The 18560-nt window shown below is 38.2% G+C and overlaps 1 protein-coding gene, 1 long non-coding RNA gene and 1 pseudogene across 5 annotated transcripts in view; 2 read left to right on the top strand and 1 right to left on the bottom strand.

Moving 5' to 3' along the window:
* Positions 1-18300, top strand: part of PELI2 (pellino E3 ubiquitin protein ligase family member 2) — a 384698-nt gene extending 366398 nt beyond the window's left edge. For all 3 annotated transcript variants that reach the window (XM_081509572.1, XM_081509573.1, XM_081509571.1), the window contains 2 exons: positions 113-301; positions 13285-18300. In XM_081509572.1, coding sequence (XP_081365698.1) covers positions 113-301; positions 13285-13851 — 756 coding nt within the window. In that variant the 3' untranslated portion in view covers positions 13852-18300. The remainder of the gene's footprint in view (positions 1-112; positions 302-13284) is intronic.
* LOC145513373 (uncharacterized) overlaps positions 1-18560 on the bottom strand; it is a 285374-nt gene that overhangs the window by 17384 nt on the left and 249430 nt on the right. The window contains exon 5 of the long non-coding RNA XR_014059337.1: positions 44-278. This is a non-coding gene — a long non-coding RNA (uncharacterized LOC145513373). The remainder of the gene's footprint in view (positions 1-43; positions 279-18560) is intronic.
* LOC145513372 (ribosomal biogenesis factor pseudogene) lies at positions 11123-13030 on the top strand (annotated as a pseudogene). Its single transcript, XR_014059336.1, has one exon. The product of XR_014059336.1 is annotated as a ribosomal biogenesis factor pseudogene (transcript).

Here is an 18560-nt window from a genome sequence, read left to right on the forward strand (position 1 = left end):
ATAGAGAATGAAAATTGCTCACTTTCCTCCCCTCTGCCCTTACCCAATATTTTGGAGAGATTCTAGAACCTTTTTGTGTTGAACATCATCTTTTCTGTGGTATGCTCTCCAGGAAAAGGCAGCGAAGTGGAAAAACCCTGACGGCCACATGGATGGGCTCACGACCAATGGCGTTCTGGTGATGCATCCGAGAGGTGGCTTCACTGAGGAGTCCCAGCCTGGAGTCTGGCGTGAGATCTCCGTCTGCGGAGACGTGTATACCTTGAGAGAGACCAGGTCTGCACAGCAAAGGGGAAAGCTGGTAAGTGGACTTCACACAAAAAAAATGCATGAAACTACAAACACATAACTTGAACACTGTCATTTTTCTCCCCTGAAATTCAAAATCTTTGTCTAGGTCTTAGGGTTGTGTTCCACTGACCCAGGAGAATAAGAATTTTCTCCGAAAATAAGAAGGAAATGGCCTTATTCACTGTCATGATTAAGCTTTTCCAGTAGTGGAAGAAAATTACCTTTTGTTCCTAACTACATTAAAAGCATAATTCTATCACTATACTTCACCATAGAATTCTGTTTAAATTCACTTTAAGAAAAATAAACTTATTTTTAGTGTAAAACTTTACTAATTTGGAAAAATCCTGAGCAGTCTAAAACTAATTAATGAAAATTATGAATTACAGAATTATTTACTAGGCTTTCTGGGGACAAAAAATATAATTAAGTTAGCTTTTTTTTTCTTGTTCATAATAAAATTATAGTTCCCTATATAATTCAAAGTCATAGTTACAGTTTTACTTGAAATAGTTCATATAGTACATTGACTTGGCCTGTTAATATTTTTTCTATAAATATTACTGCTTATCCAAAATGGCCTAAAGCTGTTGGGTTTTTAACCCTTTCTTCTATGGAGAATCATTTTAATACCTTAAATAGTAAGTTTTGGGTTTCTCATACTGCCATGGCTGTGTAGCACAGCACTAAAAGGTTCTTAGTAAATTTTCCCCTCCAGTAATTTTAATTAATTGTTGGGTAGAAACTAGAACAAGAGAGAACAAGTGTTTTCTTTCAAACTACCAGGGAAATAATAATATAAATAATAGAGGATGTGATCTAGTTCACAGAGAAAGATGATATTTCTAAGATAGAAAAAAGAAGATGGGGGATTTTACAAAGCTGGTTTGCTATTCTCTACTGGATGTTTGTTTTTAGGGGATAGTTATTTTTACGACTTGCTTACACCATTATTCAGCTGCAGGTATATTTTGTGATAAAACCCAATCTTGGAGCATTATGACTAAAAGTGAAAAGCACTTTCTATGAAAGCCAAACAAATTCAATAAACTTTGCTGAAATATGTTTCAAGAGATTGTAAATAGGAAAGAGGATGTAAAATCTGTTTTTCAAAAACAGTTTTGATCATAGGATAATTTTACACAAAACTGGGTTAGGATGGTCAAATCAGTTATTGATCATTATAACAGCAACAGTAATCAGTGTATGTTTGCTGGGTGCAGACACTGCATTAAATGACCTAATGTCTCAGAAATGTTAATCTGCACACCAGCCTTGTCAGGGAAGTAGAATTATCCCCGTTTTATGGATGAGGAAGGCATAGCATAGAGAGGTTGAATAGTGCCCAGTCACAGAGTTAGAAGGTGGCAGCAAATGGGATTTAAACTCAGGTCCTCCTGATTTAAAGTTTGAACTCCTGGCTTCTACTCAGTACCATCTTGTAGGGAATCACACTTGGTTGGCACCATTACCCTGGGCAGATAGAAAGCATACACTGGTGTCCAGGAGGGCACATCACAAGATGAGTTTCTTGCCAACTCTCACTCATGTATTTTGTTCAAAGATAGAAAGCGTACGTAAAAATAACAACTAAGAGGGAAAACATGCTGCTGTTTGAGCAGTTACTGCATATTAGTAGTTTTGAAGTCAAGCCATAGTTCCAGGTCCTGATCTACCACTTAGCTCTACAGTCATGAAGCAGTGACTTGACCTCTCTATACTTGGCCTCATATCCATGTAACTGGAATACTACTAGTACATACCCTTTAGAATTACTGTGAGAACTGAGTAAGAATGGAGCAGTGTTATACCCAGTCCCTAACAGATTGCCATGACTAAGCAGGAGCTAAGGGCTGGGAATCTGATAATGACCAGGATGCCCAGGGCTCTGCCCTCAAATTGTGGAGTCTGGAAAACGTTACAGGTGAGGCCACAAATCATTAGCATATTTTGTGATCAGCACAGTCATAAGAAAGTACTGGAAGGCACAGGAGTCTCTCAGAGGGACACCTATCCTAGACATAGGAGTCAAGAATATGTGGAAAATAAGAGACCATAGACTCAAAAGTTATGTTATTTACCAAGAACTGCCCTGCAGGAAGTAAAAAGGTTGTTCAACCTGGCTAAGGGGGCAGAGACAAGATGGTAGAGTAGAAGAATATGAGCTCACCTCTTCGTCTGAAAAGTGAAAATCAAAATGAACTGTTAAACAGTCATCAACCAAAAAAAAAAACAACAACAACCCACCAGAACCTACCACAAAAGATATCCTACATCCAGTGAAAAGGGAAGAAGCCCCAGTGGAGTGGTAGGAGGGGCACAATAGTAATAAAATCAAATCCAATACCCACTGGGTGGATGTCCCACAAACTAGAAAATAATTATATTGCACAGGTTCTCCCGCAAGAGTGAGACTTCTGAGCCACACATTAGGCTCCCCAGCCTGGGGTTCTGGCAACAGGACGGGGAGTCCCCAGAGCATCTGGCTTTGAAGTCTAATGGGCTTTGATCACAGGACTTCCACAGGACTGGGGGAAACAATCTCCATTCTTGGAGGGCATACACAAGGTCTTGTGCATGTCAGGACCCTGGGGATGGTGAGGGGCAGGAAACAATGACCACTTAGGGGCCTGGCTAGACCTACTTGCTGGTATCAAAAGATTTCCTGTGTAGGGGGCAGCTGTGGCTCACTGTGGAGACAAAGACACTGGCAGTGGTAGTTCTGAGGAGTACTCAGTGTGAGCCCTCCTGGAGGCTGCCATTTTTTCATGAAGACCTAGCCCCACCCAACAGCCTGTAGGCTCCGTTGCTGGGATGCCAAACAACCAACAGGGCGGGATCACAGCCCTCCTCAGTAGGAGGTAGGCTGCTTAAAGTCTCCTGAACACATTGCCTGCTCAACATATCCCTTGACATGACCCTGTCCACCAGAGGGATAAAACCCAGCTGCACCCAGCAGTGGGCAGGAAGCAGTCCCTCCCACTAGGAAGCCTGCACAAGCCTCTAAGAGCAGCTTCATTCACCAGGGGGTAGATAGCAGAAACAAGAACTACAACCTTGCATCTTTCAGAATAGACACTGCAATCACAGAAAGCTACACAAAATGAGATGCCAGAGGGAGGAATATACCCCAGACAAAGGAAAAGATAAAACCCCAGAAGAACAACTAAGTGAAGTGGAGATCTACCCAAAAACAATTCAGAGTAAAGATGATCCAGGGATCTCAGAAAAAGAATGGAAGCACACACTAACGAGATAAAAGGAATGTTTGACAAAGACATAAAACAGAAGAACAATACAGTAATTGGAATGAAAAATACAATAGAAGGAATCAGTAGAATAACTGAGGCAGAAAAGTGAATAAATGAGCAGGAAGACAGAATGGTAGAAATCACTGCTGTGGGACAGAATAAAAGAATAAAAAGAAATGAGGACAATCTAAGAGACCTCCAGGACAAAATTAAATGCACCAACATTCACATTATAGGGGTCCCAGATGGAGAAGAGAAAGGACTTGAGAAAATATTTGAAGAGATAGCAGCTGAAAACTTCCCTATTATGGGAAACAGTCACCTAAGTCCAGGAAACAAGGGAGTCCCAGGTAGAATAAACCCAGAGAGACATGCCAAGATACATAGTAATCAAATTGACAAAAATTAAAGACAAAATATTGATATTTACCTTGAATATAAATGGATTTAAATGTGTCTAACCAAAAGACACAGACTGGCTGAATGGGTACAAAAACAAGACCTAATATATATGTTATGTTGTCTACAAAAAACCCACTTCAGACCTAGGATACATACAGGCTTAAAGTGAAGAGACAGAAAAAGATATTCCATGCAGATAGAAAAAGAAAGCTGGAGCAATACTCAACAGATAAAATAGACTTTAATGACTTTATAAGAGACAAGGAAGATCACTACATAATAATCAAGGGATTGATCTAAGAAGATATAACAATTATAAATATTTATATACTCAATATAGAAGCACCACGATACATTAGGCAAATGCTAACAGCCATAAAAGGGGAAATCAACAGTAACACAATAGTAGTAGGGGACATCAACACCATATTTATACCAAAGGACAGATCCAGACAGAATACTGGAGTGGGTAGCCATTCCCTTCTTCAGGGGATCTTCCCAACCAAGGGACCAAACCTAGGTCTCCTGCATTGCTGGAAGATTCTTTACTGTCTGAGCCAACAGCAAAAAGCAGTCCTAAGAAGGAAGTTAACAACAATTTAATCTCACCTCAAGAAACAGGAAAAATCTCAAATAAACAATCTAACCTTACACCTAAAGCAACTGGAGAAAGAAGAACAAAAGCAAACTCCAAAGTTACTAGAAGGAGAGAAATCTTAAAGATTAGAGCAGAAATAAATGAAATAGAGAAAAAGAAAATAATATCAAAGATAAATAAAACTAAAACTTGGTTCTTTGAGGAAATACAATTTATAAACCTTTAGCCAGAATCATCAAGAAAAAAAGCAGAGGATTCAAATCGGTAAAATTAGAAATGAAAAAGAAGAAATTACAACTGACACTGCAGAAATGCAAAGATCATAAGTGACTATATTGGATAACCTGGAAGAAATGTACAAAACAACTTTCCAAGACAGAACTAGAAAGAAATAGAAAATATAAAAAGACCAATCACAAGTAATGAAATTGAAAGTGTAATGTAAAATCTTCCAACAAACAGAAGTCCAGGACCAGATGGCTTCACAGGGAAATTCTATCAAGCATTTAAAAAAGAGCTAACATATCCTGCTCAAACTCTTCCAGTAAACTGCAGAGGAAACATCCCAAACTCATTCTACAAGGTGACCATCACCCTGATACTAAAACCAGACAAAGATCTCACAAAAAAGAAAATTACAGACCAATATCACTGAAATAGACACAGAAATTTGCAACAAAATACTAGCTAACAGAATATAACAACAAATTAAAAGGATCACATCATGATGAAGTGGGATTTATCCCAAGGATGCAAGGATTCTTCAATATATGCAAATCAACCAATGTGATACACCATATAAACACTTAAAGAATAAAAACCATATGCTTATCTCAATAAATGCATAAAAAGCTTTTGACAAAATTCAACACCCATTTATGATAAAAAAGAAAACTCTCCAGAAAGTGGGCATAAGGAGAACCTACCTCAACATACTGCAGCCATGAAATTAAAAGATGCTTTCTCCTTGGAAGGAAAGCTATGACAAACCTAGACAGTGTATTAAAAAGCAGAGACATCACTTTGCCAGCAAAGGTTTATTTAGTCAAAGCTATGGTTTTTCCAGTAGTCATGTATAGATGTGAGAGTTGGAACATAAAGAAGGCTGAACACTAAAGAACTGATACTTTTGAATTGTGGTGCTGGAGAAGACTCTTGAGAGTCTCTTGGTTGGAGATCAAACCAATCAGTCCTAAAGGAAATCAACCCTGAATATTCATTGCAAGGACTGATGCTAAAGCTCCAATATTTTGGCCACCTGACGTGAGAAGCCGGCTCATTGGAAAAGACTCTGATGCTGGGAAAGATTGAAGGCAAAAGAAAAAGAGGGCAGCAGAGGATGAGATGTAGATAGCATCACTGATTCAATAGAATGAGCATACTCAGTCCATGGGTCATAAAGAGTTGGACATGACTTAGCAGCTGAACAACAACAACAAACCTCAACATAATAAACCCCATATACAACAAACCCACAGCAAACATCATTCTCAATGGTGAAAAATGGAACCATTTTCTCTAAGTTCTGGAACAAGACAAGGAGTCCACTCTCACCACTGTTATTCCACACAGTTTTGGAAGTCCTAGCCACAGCAATCAGAGAAGAAATAGAAATAAAAGGAATACAAATTGGGAAAGAAGTAAAACTGTCACTGTTTGCAAATGACACGATAACTGTACACAGAAAATCTTAATGATACATCTGAAAACTGCTTGAGCTCATCAGTGAATCTGGTAAAGTTGCAGGGCACAAAATTAATACATAGAAACTTATTGCATTCCTATATACTAACAATGAAAGATCACAACAAGAATTTAAGGAAACAATGCCATAACCACTGCAACAAAAAGAATAAAATACCTGGAAATAAACCTACATAAGAAGGCAAAAGACTGTACTCAAAAAACAATAAAGCGCTGATGAAAGGAAACCAAAAATGACACAAACAGATGAAGGGATACACTGTGTTCTTGGATTAGAAGAATCAATATTATGAAAATGACTATACCACCCAAAGGAATCTACAGATTCAATGCAATCCCTATTAAGTTACCAATGGCATTTTTAACAAAATTAGAACAAAAAAAATTTACAATTTGTATAGAAATTCAAAAGACCCTGAATAGCCAAAGCAATCTTGAGAAAGAAAAGTGGAACTGGAAAAATCAAGCTCCCTGACTTCAGACTATACTATACTGTAAAGCTACAGTAATCAAGACAATATGATACTGGCACAAAAACAGAAATATAGATCAATGGTACAAGATAGAAACCCAAAGATAAACTCACAAACTTGTGTCATCCAACCTATGACAAAGGAGGTAAGAATATACAATGGAGAATAATCTCTTCAATAAATTAGCCCTGAGAAAACCAGATGGCTACATGTAAAAGAATGAAATTAGAACATTCTTTAACACCATATTCAAAAATAAAGTGAATTAAAGACCTAAATGTTAGATCAGACACTATGAAACACAGAGAGGAAAATATAGGAAAATCATTCTTTGATATAAATCACAGAAAGATCTTTTTTGACCTACCTCCTATAATAAAAACAAAAATAAACAAATAGGACCTAATTAAAAGTTTGTGGATAGCAAAGGAAATGATAAACAAGATGGAAAGATAACCCTCAGAATGGGAGAAAATATTTGCAAATGGAGCAACTGACAAAGGATTAGTCTCCAAAATAAACAGCTCATGCAGCTTAATATCAAAACAAAAACAACCCAATCAAAAAATGAGAAGACTTAGATAGACATTTCCTCAAAGATGACATACAAATGGCCAGGAGGCTCATGGAAAGATGCTCAACATCACTAATTATTAGAGAAATGCAAATCAAAAGTACAATGAGGTATCACCTCACACTGGTCAGAATAGCCATCATCAAAAAAAATCTACAAACAATAAATGCTAGAGAGGGTGTGGAGAAAAGGGAACCCTCTTGCAGTCTTTGTAGGGATGTAAATTGATAACAGTCACTATGGAGAACAATATGGAGGGTCCTTAAAAAACTAAAAATAGTTTGTCATATGATCCAGCAATCCCACTACTGGGCATATACCCTGAGAAAACTCTTAATTCAAAAAGATACAAGTACCCTAGTGTTCACCGCAGCACTGCTTACAATATCCAGGACATGGAAGCAACCTAAATGTCCATCAACAGATGAATGGATAAAGAAGACATGGTACATATATGCAATGGATTATTACTCAGCCATAAAAAGGAACAAAGTTGGGTCATTTGTAAAGATGTGGATGGACCTAGAGTCTGTCATACAGAGTGAAGTCAGAAAAACAAATATTGAATATTAATGCATATGTGTGGAATTTAGAAAATAGTACAGGTGAACCTACTTGCAGGGCAGGAATAGAGGCACAGACGTAGAGAACACACATGTGGATGCGGGGTGGGTGAAGGGGAAGGCTTGATGAATTCGGAGATTAGTAATGACATATATACACTACCATGTGTAGAGCAGATAGCTAGTGGGAAACTGCTGTATAACACAGGAAGCTCAGCTTGTTGCTCTGTGATGACATAGATGGGTGAAATAAGAGGGAGTGGGAGGAAGGTCCAAGAGGGAGGGGATATATATATATATATATATATATATATATATATATATATATATATCTCACATATAAATGATTCACGTCCTTGTACAACAGAAACTAACACAATATTGTAAAGCAATTGTAGACAATTTTTAAAAAAAAGGAAAAAAAGGGGAGAGGGCCCAAATCATTAAAATTACAAATGAAAACAGAGAAATTACAACCAAACCACAGAAATACAAAGGATCATAAGAGACTACTGCTGCTGCTGCTAAGTCGCTTCAGTCGTGTCCGACTCTTTGCGACCCTATAGACGGCAGCCCACCAGGCTCTGCCGTCCCTAGGATTCTCCAGGCAAGAATACTGGAGTGGGTTGCCATTTCCTTCTCCAGTGCATGTAAGGGAAAAGTAAAAGTGAAGTCGCTCAGTCGTGTCTGACCCGTAGCGACCCCATGGACTGTAGCCTACCAGGCTCCTCCATCCATGAGATTTTCCGGGCAAGAGTACTGGAGTGGGATGCCATTGCCTTCTCCGTAAGAGACTACTACATGCAACTATATGCCAACAAAATGGATAACCTAGAAGAAATGGACAAATTCTTTAAAAGGTACACTCTCCCAAAACTAAACCAGGGAAAAATAGAAAAAAATGAACAGACCAATTACCAGTGCAGAAATTGAGTCAGTAATTTTAAAACTTCCAAGAAGCAAAAGTCCAGGACCAGATGGCTTCACAGGTGAATTCTACCAAATGTTTAGAGACGACTTAACACTTATCCTTTTGAAACTACTCCAAAAAATTGCAGAGGAAGGAACACTTCTGAATTCATCCTCTGAGGCCACCATTACCCTGATTTCAAAACCAGATAGATTTCATACATGCAAAAAGAAAACCACAGGCAAATATAATCAATACAGATGTAAAAATCCTGAACAAAACACTAGCAAACCTACTCCAACAGTACAGTAAAAGGATCATACACTATGATCAAGTGGGATTTATATCAGGGATGGAAGAATTTTTCAATGTCAGCAAATCAGTCAGTGTGATATACCACAATAAACTGAAGAATATAAATCATATGATCATCTCAAAAGATGCAGAAAAAGCTTTTGATAATAGTCAACATCCATTTTTGATAAAAATGCTTCAGAGAGTGACCACAGAAGGAACATATCTCAACATAATAAAGGTGATATATGACAAACCCACAGCTAACATCACACTCAACAATGAAAAGCTGAAAGTATTTCCTCTAAGATCAGGAATAAGACAAGGAGGTCCACTCTCACTTCTTTTTAGCATAATTTTGGAAGTCCTAGCCACAGCAATCAGAGAAGAAATAAATAAATAAATGGGATCCAAACTGTAAAAAAAAGTAAAACTGTCACTGTTTGAAGATAACATGATTCTGTACATAGCAAATCCTTAGCATCCTAAGATGCTACCAGAAAACTAGTAGAGCTCATCAATGAATTTGTAAAGTTGCAGGATACAAAATTAATGCATAGAAATCTGTTGCATTTCTATACACTAACAACAAAAGATTAGAAATAGAAATTAAAAAAACAATTCCATTTATCACATCAAAAATAAAATACCTATGAATAAATCTACCTAAGGAAGCAAAAACCTGTATTCTGAAAACCATAAGACACTGATGAAAGGAAACAAAGATGATGCAGACAGATGGAAAAATATATCATGTTCTTGGATTAAAAGAATCAATATTATGAAAATGGCCATACTAGCCAAGGCAGTCTACAGATTTAATGCAGTCTCTATCAAATTACCTGTGGCATTTTTCATAGAACTAGAAATCTTTATGGAAACACAAAAGACCCTAAACAGTCAACGCAATCTTGAGAAAGAAGTACAGAGTTGGAGGAATCAGTTTTCCCATCTTTAGACTATACTACAAAAGTACAGTCATCAGAACAGTATGGTACTGGTGCAAAAATATACATCAATGAAACAAAATAGAAGGTCCAGAAATAATCTTAGGCACCTATGGTCAATTAATCTATATCAAAGGAGATAAAACTATATGATGGAGGAAAAATATTCTCTTTTATAAATTGTTTTGGGAGAACTGAACAGCTACATGTAAAATAACGAAATTAGAACATCCTTTAATACCATACACAAAATAAACTCAAAATGGGTTAAAGACCTAAATATAAGACCTGAGAGTACAAAACTCTTGCAGGAAAACACAGGCAGAACACTGACAAAAATCATAGCAATATTTTTTTTGGCCCTGTCTCCTAGAATAATGAAAATAAAAATAAACAAATGGTACCTAATTAAACGCAAAAGCTTTTGCACAGCAAAGAAAACCATAAACAAAATGAAGACACAATCCATAGAATAGGAGAAAATATTTGTAAATGATGCACCCTACAAGGAATTAATCTCCAAAATTTACAAACAGCTCATGCAACTCAATATCAAAAAGAAAAAAAAATCAAAAACTGAGCAGAAGACATTTCTCCAAAGAAGACAGACCAATGGCAAACAGGCACATGAAAAGATGTTTACCATTGCTAATTATTAGAGAAATGAAAATCAAAACTACAATGAGATATCACCTGAGACCAGTCAGAATGGCCATCAAAAAATCTACAAACTGGAGAGGATGTAGAGAAAAGGGGAGGAACTCTTCTACAGTGTTGGTAATGTGAAAATGAAAGTGTTAGTCCCTTAGTCATGTCTGACTCTTTGCGACTCATGAACTGTAGCCCACCAGGCTCCTCCATCCATGGGATTCTCCAGGTAAAAGTCTAAAAGAGTTACCATGTGATTAACAATTCTACTTCTAGGCATACATCTAAAGAAATTCATGATTTGGAAGGATACATATACCCCAGTGTTCACTGCAGCACTGTTTACAATAGCCAAGACATGGAAACAATCTAAATGTCAACAGATGAATGGATAAAGAAGCTGTGGTTTGAGATGGTGTCACCTGGAACCTGAGCCAACTGCACAAAGGTATTGGAGGTCTGGTGAGAGACCATGGCCAGGAACAAACTAATAGGGCAGAAGTCTAGGAATGTATTCCACATAGCCCGCCAAAAAAGCTTTAAGGTTAAAAATAAAGCAAAACCAGTTACCACTAATCATAAGAAGATAAACATTGTGAATGATGAAAAAGTTAACAGAGTGAATAAAGCTTTTGTAGATATACAAAAGAAACTTGCAAACTTCTCAAAAGGCCTTTCTCTTGAACCTCTGCAGAAACAGCTGATTTGTCAGCAGTGTCATGAAAACAGCAGTTAATGTCGATGAAGCTACAAGATTAATGGCTCAGTTGTAATACACTGGTGATGCATCAAATTTCCCCAAAAACCAATAAATTAAACATTTTATATATAAAAAAAGATGTGGTACATATATACAGTGGAATATTACTTAGTTCTTAAAAAGAATGAAATAACCTCATTTCATTGCAGGATGTATAGACTTGGAGATTATCATACTAACTGAAGTAAGTAAGAAGAGAAAGACAAGTATCATGATATTCTATTACATGAGGAATCTTCTAAAAAGTGATACAAATGCTGTTACTTACAAAATGAACAAATTCACAGAAGTAGAAAACAAGTCTGTGGTTACCAAATGGGAAAAGTAGGGGGAGGGACAAATTGGGAATTTGGGATTGACATAAACACACTACTATATTTAAAATAGATTAACCAACAAGGACCTACTGTATAGACAGGGAACTCTGCTCAATATTCTGTAATAACCTAAATGGGAAAAGAATTTTGGGAGGGATGTTCAAGAGGGAGGGGACATAGATATACCTATGGCTGATTAATGTTGATATTTGGTGGAAACCAACAAACTGTAAATCAATTATCCTTCAATTAAAAATAATTCAAAAAAGAATAGATATATATGTATCACTGATATAAACAAAAAGCAATGAGTAAAAAGTAATCATAAGGGGGGGAAAAAATGTGACCCAAACTCCAATTTATTACCACAGAAGTGTTCTTCTTACCCAGTTTCATGCAGAGATGAAACTTCCCCTGACAATTATCTGTTGTCAAGAAGAGAAGGAAGACTCCTGACATCCAGCAAGAAGGGAGGAGATCAGGCGGTGTTCAGGGGGCGGTGGGGTGAGGAGAGAGATTCAGCAACTTAAATGCTATTGAAAACCTGTCTCTGTGTTTCTCCTGTAAAATATTAAGATCTATCATTCTGTTGGGATTTTACCTTTTTCTAACTACCAGTATTTGATACTTTATTAGGGAAGGACTGCTTTCATTATTAAAGGACAACTTCTAGGCAAAGTGCCATCCAAGTCAGCCTTGAATGATGAGTGGGAGTTTGCCAGGCCCTGGGGTAGACTAGGATGGGTGAGCCCTGACAGAGAATTCTAGGCAGAGGGGTCTCAGGCACGTGCCAGAGGGCAGTTCACCTGAGTACGTCCATAGAGCACAGGTGGCACATGGAGGTAGGGATGAGGTTTCTATGGACCATGTCTAACTGTGCTGCTTGTCAGCTGTTAATCAGTCTTGTGAGCACTTGGTGTGTAGCACTGCCCATCTTTTAAATGAAGTTCTGAAGCTCGCAGTGAATGTTTCTGCTTCAAACCTTAGGAATGCAGGATAAATGATAGATCCTGTGAAGCTAAAGGTCACCAGGAGTCACTGGCAGCAGGGCAGTTATTTATTGCAAGGCCCACCGAGGGTCTTCTGAATTGACTGTGGTCGAAATCAGCATAAGTCTTCACCAGAGGAACTGGTTGGACATCTCCTATGCTGTATGAGACCAAGGAGGTGTTGTGCTGTTGAGTTAAGGAGGAAAAATAAAAATCTAGAGAGATTTGTGAAGTTTGTTAAAATAACCACTACAATTACAACCACTGTAATTATCCAATTAAAATAATTTTTTAAAAAAGAAAAATAAACCACTCCATTAATTGAATGTGTAAAAGTAAGTGCATTCAAACTCGGGCCTTTATGTGTATCACATATATGGTTTATATCCAATGTTCAGATGAGGAAAGGGAGGCTCAGAGGGGCTAGTTACCCCTCTAGTCCTGCTTTTCAAGGAGGCCGTGGGATAAACTGCCCCATGTCTATTTCATAGCTGATAGAGGAAAGAACACCAGCGAGATTCCCCAAATTTTGCTTTAAAAAGACATGTCTGTCAAACTTGTAGGTGGAAACTGAAACCAACGTCCTGCAGGATGGCTCCCTCATCGACCTGTGCGGGGCCACCCTGCTCTGGAGGACGGCAGATGGCCTCTTTCACACCCCAACCCAGAAGCACATCGAAGCCCTGCGGCAGGAGATCAACGCGGCGCGGCCGCAGTGTCCAGTGGGGCTCAACACCTTAGCCTTCCCCAGCATCAACAGAAAAGAGGTGGTGGAGGAGAAGCAGCCCTGGGCGTACCTCAGCTGCGGCCACGTGCACGGCTACCACAACTGGGGCCATCGCAGCGACACGGAGGCCAACGAGAGGGAGTGTCCCATGTGCAGGACTGTGGGCCCCTACGTGCCGCTCTGGCTCGGCTGCGAGGCAGGCTTTTACGTAGACGCGGGACCACCCACTCATGCTTTCACCCCTTGTGGACACGTATGCTCAGAGAAGTCTGCGAAATATTGGTCTCAGATCCCGCTGCCTCACGGAACTCACGCCTTTCATGCCGCCTGCCCTTTCTGTGCCACACAGCTGCTTGGGGAACAGAACTGCATCAAATTGATTTTCCAAGGCCCAGTTGATTGATGCCCTCAAGAGCCATCGACGACTTTATTAACAAGTTACTGTGAAGATTTTGCCACTAACTCTAGATTTTACCTTTTTATAATGCCGTTTATGAGGGGGAGGGGGGTCCTGAAGCTAGGAAGAAAGAGGAGCACGGTGATGAAACATGCCAGGCATTGACCATAACAGTGGTGTGTTGCATGCTCAAAACAGCGGCATCATCATTGAAGTGTGCTTGATTAAACCGTAATACCTTTGTAACAGTTGGATTTAAAATGCCATGCTTTCATTTCAACCTTGGGGTTTCTTTGGTAAACTGGGACAGGAGTTTAAATCCTATTTTAAAACTCCGGAAGAAATGTATTCTTGGCTCTTGTGTTGTTGGCTCTTAACTGCAACCTTCGGTGCTGCGTGGTGTAGGTTTTAGTCATGCCGTGTCTAGAAATACTTAATACAGGTTAGAATCTGACTAGATACCAAAAGAGTGGCTCTGTAAGATGATGTTGGGGACAGGAGACCTTAAGTACAGGTGGTTGTTTTGAAATCTGGGGCTTTTTTTACTTTTCTTTTGAGGGGAGGGAATATGTTGTTGTTGTTTATTCTTTTAACTTCAGTGGAATTTAATTACTTTATACACACATTCATCAAATCCCTTGGCATTTCAAACAAAGAATTTTCTATAACTTTTTGGTCTGCCTTTTGTTATTTTTGGTCTGCCATGGTCTGTGTCCCTGACACTCATCTTGCATGGGTAGAACTATTTGGTTGATTAAAATGTAACAACTCTTATTAAACATTCATTAAATGAGGGTGATTATTGCAGCAGGAAACATGGCCCAGGTTATATAATATCATGTTCATTTGCTTACTGAATAATTGAAGAGTGATTAGAAATAAGGTTTTACTCTTTAAAACCACTTGTTGGGGTTTCCTAAGTTTTTCTTAAGAAAGCCAAAATTCTGTGAACTTAAAAGCAATATATCACAACAATGCAGTCAGTTTTGTTCGCTCCCCTTCTGCCATCTGTCGCCTTCCACTGCAGCTTACAGAGCCCTGTAAGTTTTGAAAATGTTTGCAAATCAAACTAAATTTAAATGTAATCATTAGATCCACAACACCAAGTGGTACATTGCAGAGAGCATTTGAAATTCCTGATTTCAAGAGAGCAAATGAGTGTTTACTGAGGAATAATTAAATCAGAATTTCATATGAGCTCCACCAGCCCTCTCTGTTAGTTTCATTTCATTTTTGAATAACAATTCTTGGATGTTTGTTCTCTGTGCTCGGTACCAGTGTATCACCATTCCCATGATGCAAAGATCCTTCAGGACATGCCCCTGCCAGAGCTGGCTGGGATGAAAGATTCCTGCCACACGGGGCAACTATGTTTAAATTAACATCCTCTTAAAATTGACCATTGCAGATTCATGCCGCATTTTTTTAACCTTTGTAAAGATATATAATTTATATGATTCTAATATACTGTATTCCTGTTCTAATTGGGTTTTTCCATGGTTTGCCTGCTAGCAAATATTTTTCCTATTTTCATTTGTTCTAACCCACTTTGAAAGCCCTTTTCCTTAACATGATAAGATCTATTCATCTTGATTGCTGCTGCTTAAGTTGATTTAATATATAAAAAGTTCAGCCTCTAAGTTTTCAAATAGCTTTACTTTTTAGTGGAGATTATTGTTTATGATGAAGTGGTTTTGTTTTGGTAATTTTTAAGTGCTGTGAAAATCCAACAACAGTCCTCTTATTGATAGCTTACTGTATTCCATATAGCTTGTTCAACCTGCAGACAGAGAATGAAAAAAAAAAACGAAATTGTCCAGAATATCGAACACCTTTTGACATATCCAGAGTCTCCCATGGTTAGCTTTTACAAATGCAATCTGTGCTGCTTTAGGCTCCACAAAATGATGCAAGAAGCACACAGTCCCTTTTCTTGCCATATGAAGAAGGTGTTTTGAGGAGTCTTGATACCATAAAAAGCATCTTGTAAAATAAATAGGTAATATCTAGCCTTTCTAGATGCAAGACTGTCAAAAACTTTTTTTTCCAAAAAGTTACTATCTGATATAATTTTCTATTTCAAGGACTATAGTAGTTAAAGTCTAGTACTTCTACATGCAACCTATGCCCCAAAATAGTTATGTTCCAACTTGAAAGCTTTGACTTTCAAGTAAACTTGGGTAAGAAATTCCAAGCTCTTGGAAGGGGTAACAGTGACCCACCCTCTGTTAGTGCCACATCTTTTCTTCTGACTTCCAAGTGAGGTTCCCTTTCCCCTGCCTGGGGAACCACAGCCAGGTCGCACCTCTGTAGAAGGAAGCCAGGCTCATCTTGGCCACTTCCAGTAAGATCTTCTAATGTTGATTAATGAGACTCCTCCTACCCGCCGTATTTGAGAGCAATTTCATTTGTGAGAATAAAGAACTCTAGCTCAGAGTAGAGTCATATAGTTCAGAAAAGGTAACTTCTCAGAGGTCATGCCTGTTATTATGTCTTGCTTGACATCACATTCAAGGATAAATCCCACTCCCCAGGTGTAGACATAGGAAATTGCAGACCAATTATCCTGATCTCAGCCTGACCAAAATGCCTTTTGTGACTACATTTCCAGAAAAACCCCAGTGATGTATTCCCACAGTACCCCCCCCAGTTGTTTATGCCAGTTTGTTACCAAAAAAGAAGAAGAAAAAGAAAAAAAAAGTTCAGAGTTAATGGGATACAACTCTGAATATTTTTCTAGCCTGGAATTTTTTTTTTATTATCACTAATCGGTGCTGCCAGGTCATGCATGCTGCAATTCTACATTTTCCTTATTTGGTTTCGCTTTTTGCAAGAAGGGCTACAGTTCACATGGCAGAGTAAGTATTATGCTTTCTGTGTTTTTTTTCTAACTGTAGCCCAAAAGAATTTAAATCTTTTAATATAAATAGCATATTTATCATTCCTCGATAGTTAATTATAGAGTTTGGTACCTTTGTGCCTCAGGGAAGCCACGTGACATAACTGGTTATAGAATTTCAGGGTTAGGGTTTAAAGAAAGGAGAAAGCCATTGGAAAAATGATGGGCTCCATTAAGGAGACTAATGAATCTGGATGCAGAAATATGCCAGGAACTGGCATACACATGATTGTAGTAGAATTTATTTCCAGGATCAGTAGGGAAATTATTTTTAAGTTATTACATCTACTATATTAGCAAAGTTGAGGAGAACTCTTTTCTTCATAAAGCTTCAGTGCTTTATTTTTGCTTACATTAACAAAATTATTTTTTTCAACCCCTGCTGTTTGGGAGCTCAGTATTGTTATTTGGGCACTTTTTGAGAGTTTAAAAAAGGAGCATGTTTTCTCCTCCTTAATTTAAGTGTAACATAGGTTACAGAGTTGTTACCTGCAGTTATATGATTTTGATCAACGTTCCTTTTTAAATCCATTCTGTCCTTTGGATTGAAAGGATATATGATCACAATGTTGTTAATGCTGGCTAAAAAACACTTGTCATCTTCATGCAATCCTGCCTTGTAACAGTGGAATTTCTGATAGACAAACGACAGAATCTTGATTTTAAGCCGGATCCAGCTCTGTTCCAGAGTAGGCAATGGCACCCCACTCCAGTACTCTTGCCTGGAAAATCCCATGGACGGAGGAGCCTAGTAGGCTGCAGTCCATGGGGTCGCCAAGAGTCGGACACGACTGAGCGACTTCACTTTCACTTTTCCCTTTCATGCATTGGAGAAGGAAATGGCAACCCACTCCAGTGTTCTTGCCTGGAGAATCCCAGGAACGGGGGAGCCTGGTGGGCTGCCATCTATGGGGTCGCACAGAGTCAGACACGACTGAAGCGACTTAGCAGCAGCAGCAGCAGCAGCAGCCAGCTCTGTTCTTTTGGCTATAGCTCTTACATCCCTACAGTTTAGCCTTCATGGGCAGAGGGTATGAAGTTCCTCCTTGAGTGCTAGAAGGAGAGCATGGCTCTGTTATCATTTCTTTATGACCCAGTCAAAGATGAGTGAGACAACTCCAGAACCTTTTTAAAAGAATGTAAGCATTATTGAAGCAGTAAAACAGAAGGTTCAGTATTTCTTTTTAGTAAAACTAATATCCTCTCAAGTTTTCACTCTTATGCAGAATCCCTAGAGGAAGATAGGGAAAAGCAAATATTTTTCCAATTCTACTTAACTATTTCTAAACAAACAAAACTCGATGAAAGGGAAGTTGTTTCTTTTTAGCTGAGATGACAGATTGTTTCTCTGTATTAAATAGTCTAGAAGCTAAGAGGGTGGTCATATTTACCATGTATAGTGTTATGAGCAGTTAAATTTTATGGATATATTTGTAAAACTGTTCTTTTATATTTCATGTCAAATTGAAAAGTTTATTTCTTCACTATTGTATCTGTGGAAATACAAGCCATTTTACAGGAAAAAATCTTCAAAAACTATTAAATGGATCTCGGTATCTTTGTGAGTCATTGTCTTCATCAGACCGTTCAGTAGGAAGTAGATATAAAAGTAGACTTGACTTTTGAACTTTTCAAACTTTCAGGTTGATCCCAAACAGTTGAGCTGATTATTGTTTTATATTCTGTGCAATACCTATTTAAATCTAGATTCTGAAAATCTCAATTTTTTTATTTGAAAAATTCCATTGGTGTTTATATTTGTGGCATTACATCACGGTCAAATCTAACTTTCAGGAGAATTTAACTTGGCTTGTAG

This window comes from Giraffa tippelskirchi, chromosome 7 (assembly GCF_054371585.1).
Source record: "Giraffa tippelskirchi isolate mGirTip1 chromosome 7, T2T-mGirTip1v1.2.pri, whole genome shotgun sequence".
NCBI classification, from domain to species: Eukaryota; Metazoa; Chordata; class Mammalia; order Artiodactyla; family Giraffidae; genus Giraffa; species Giraffa tippelskirchi.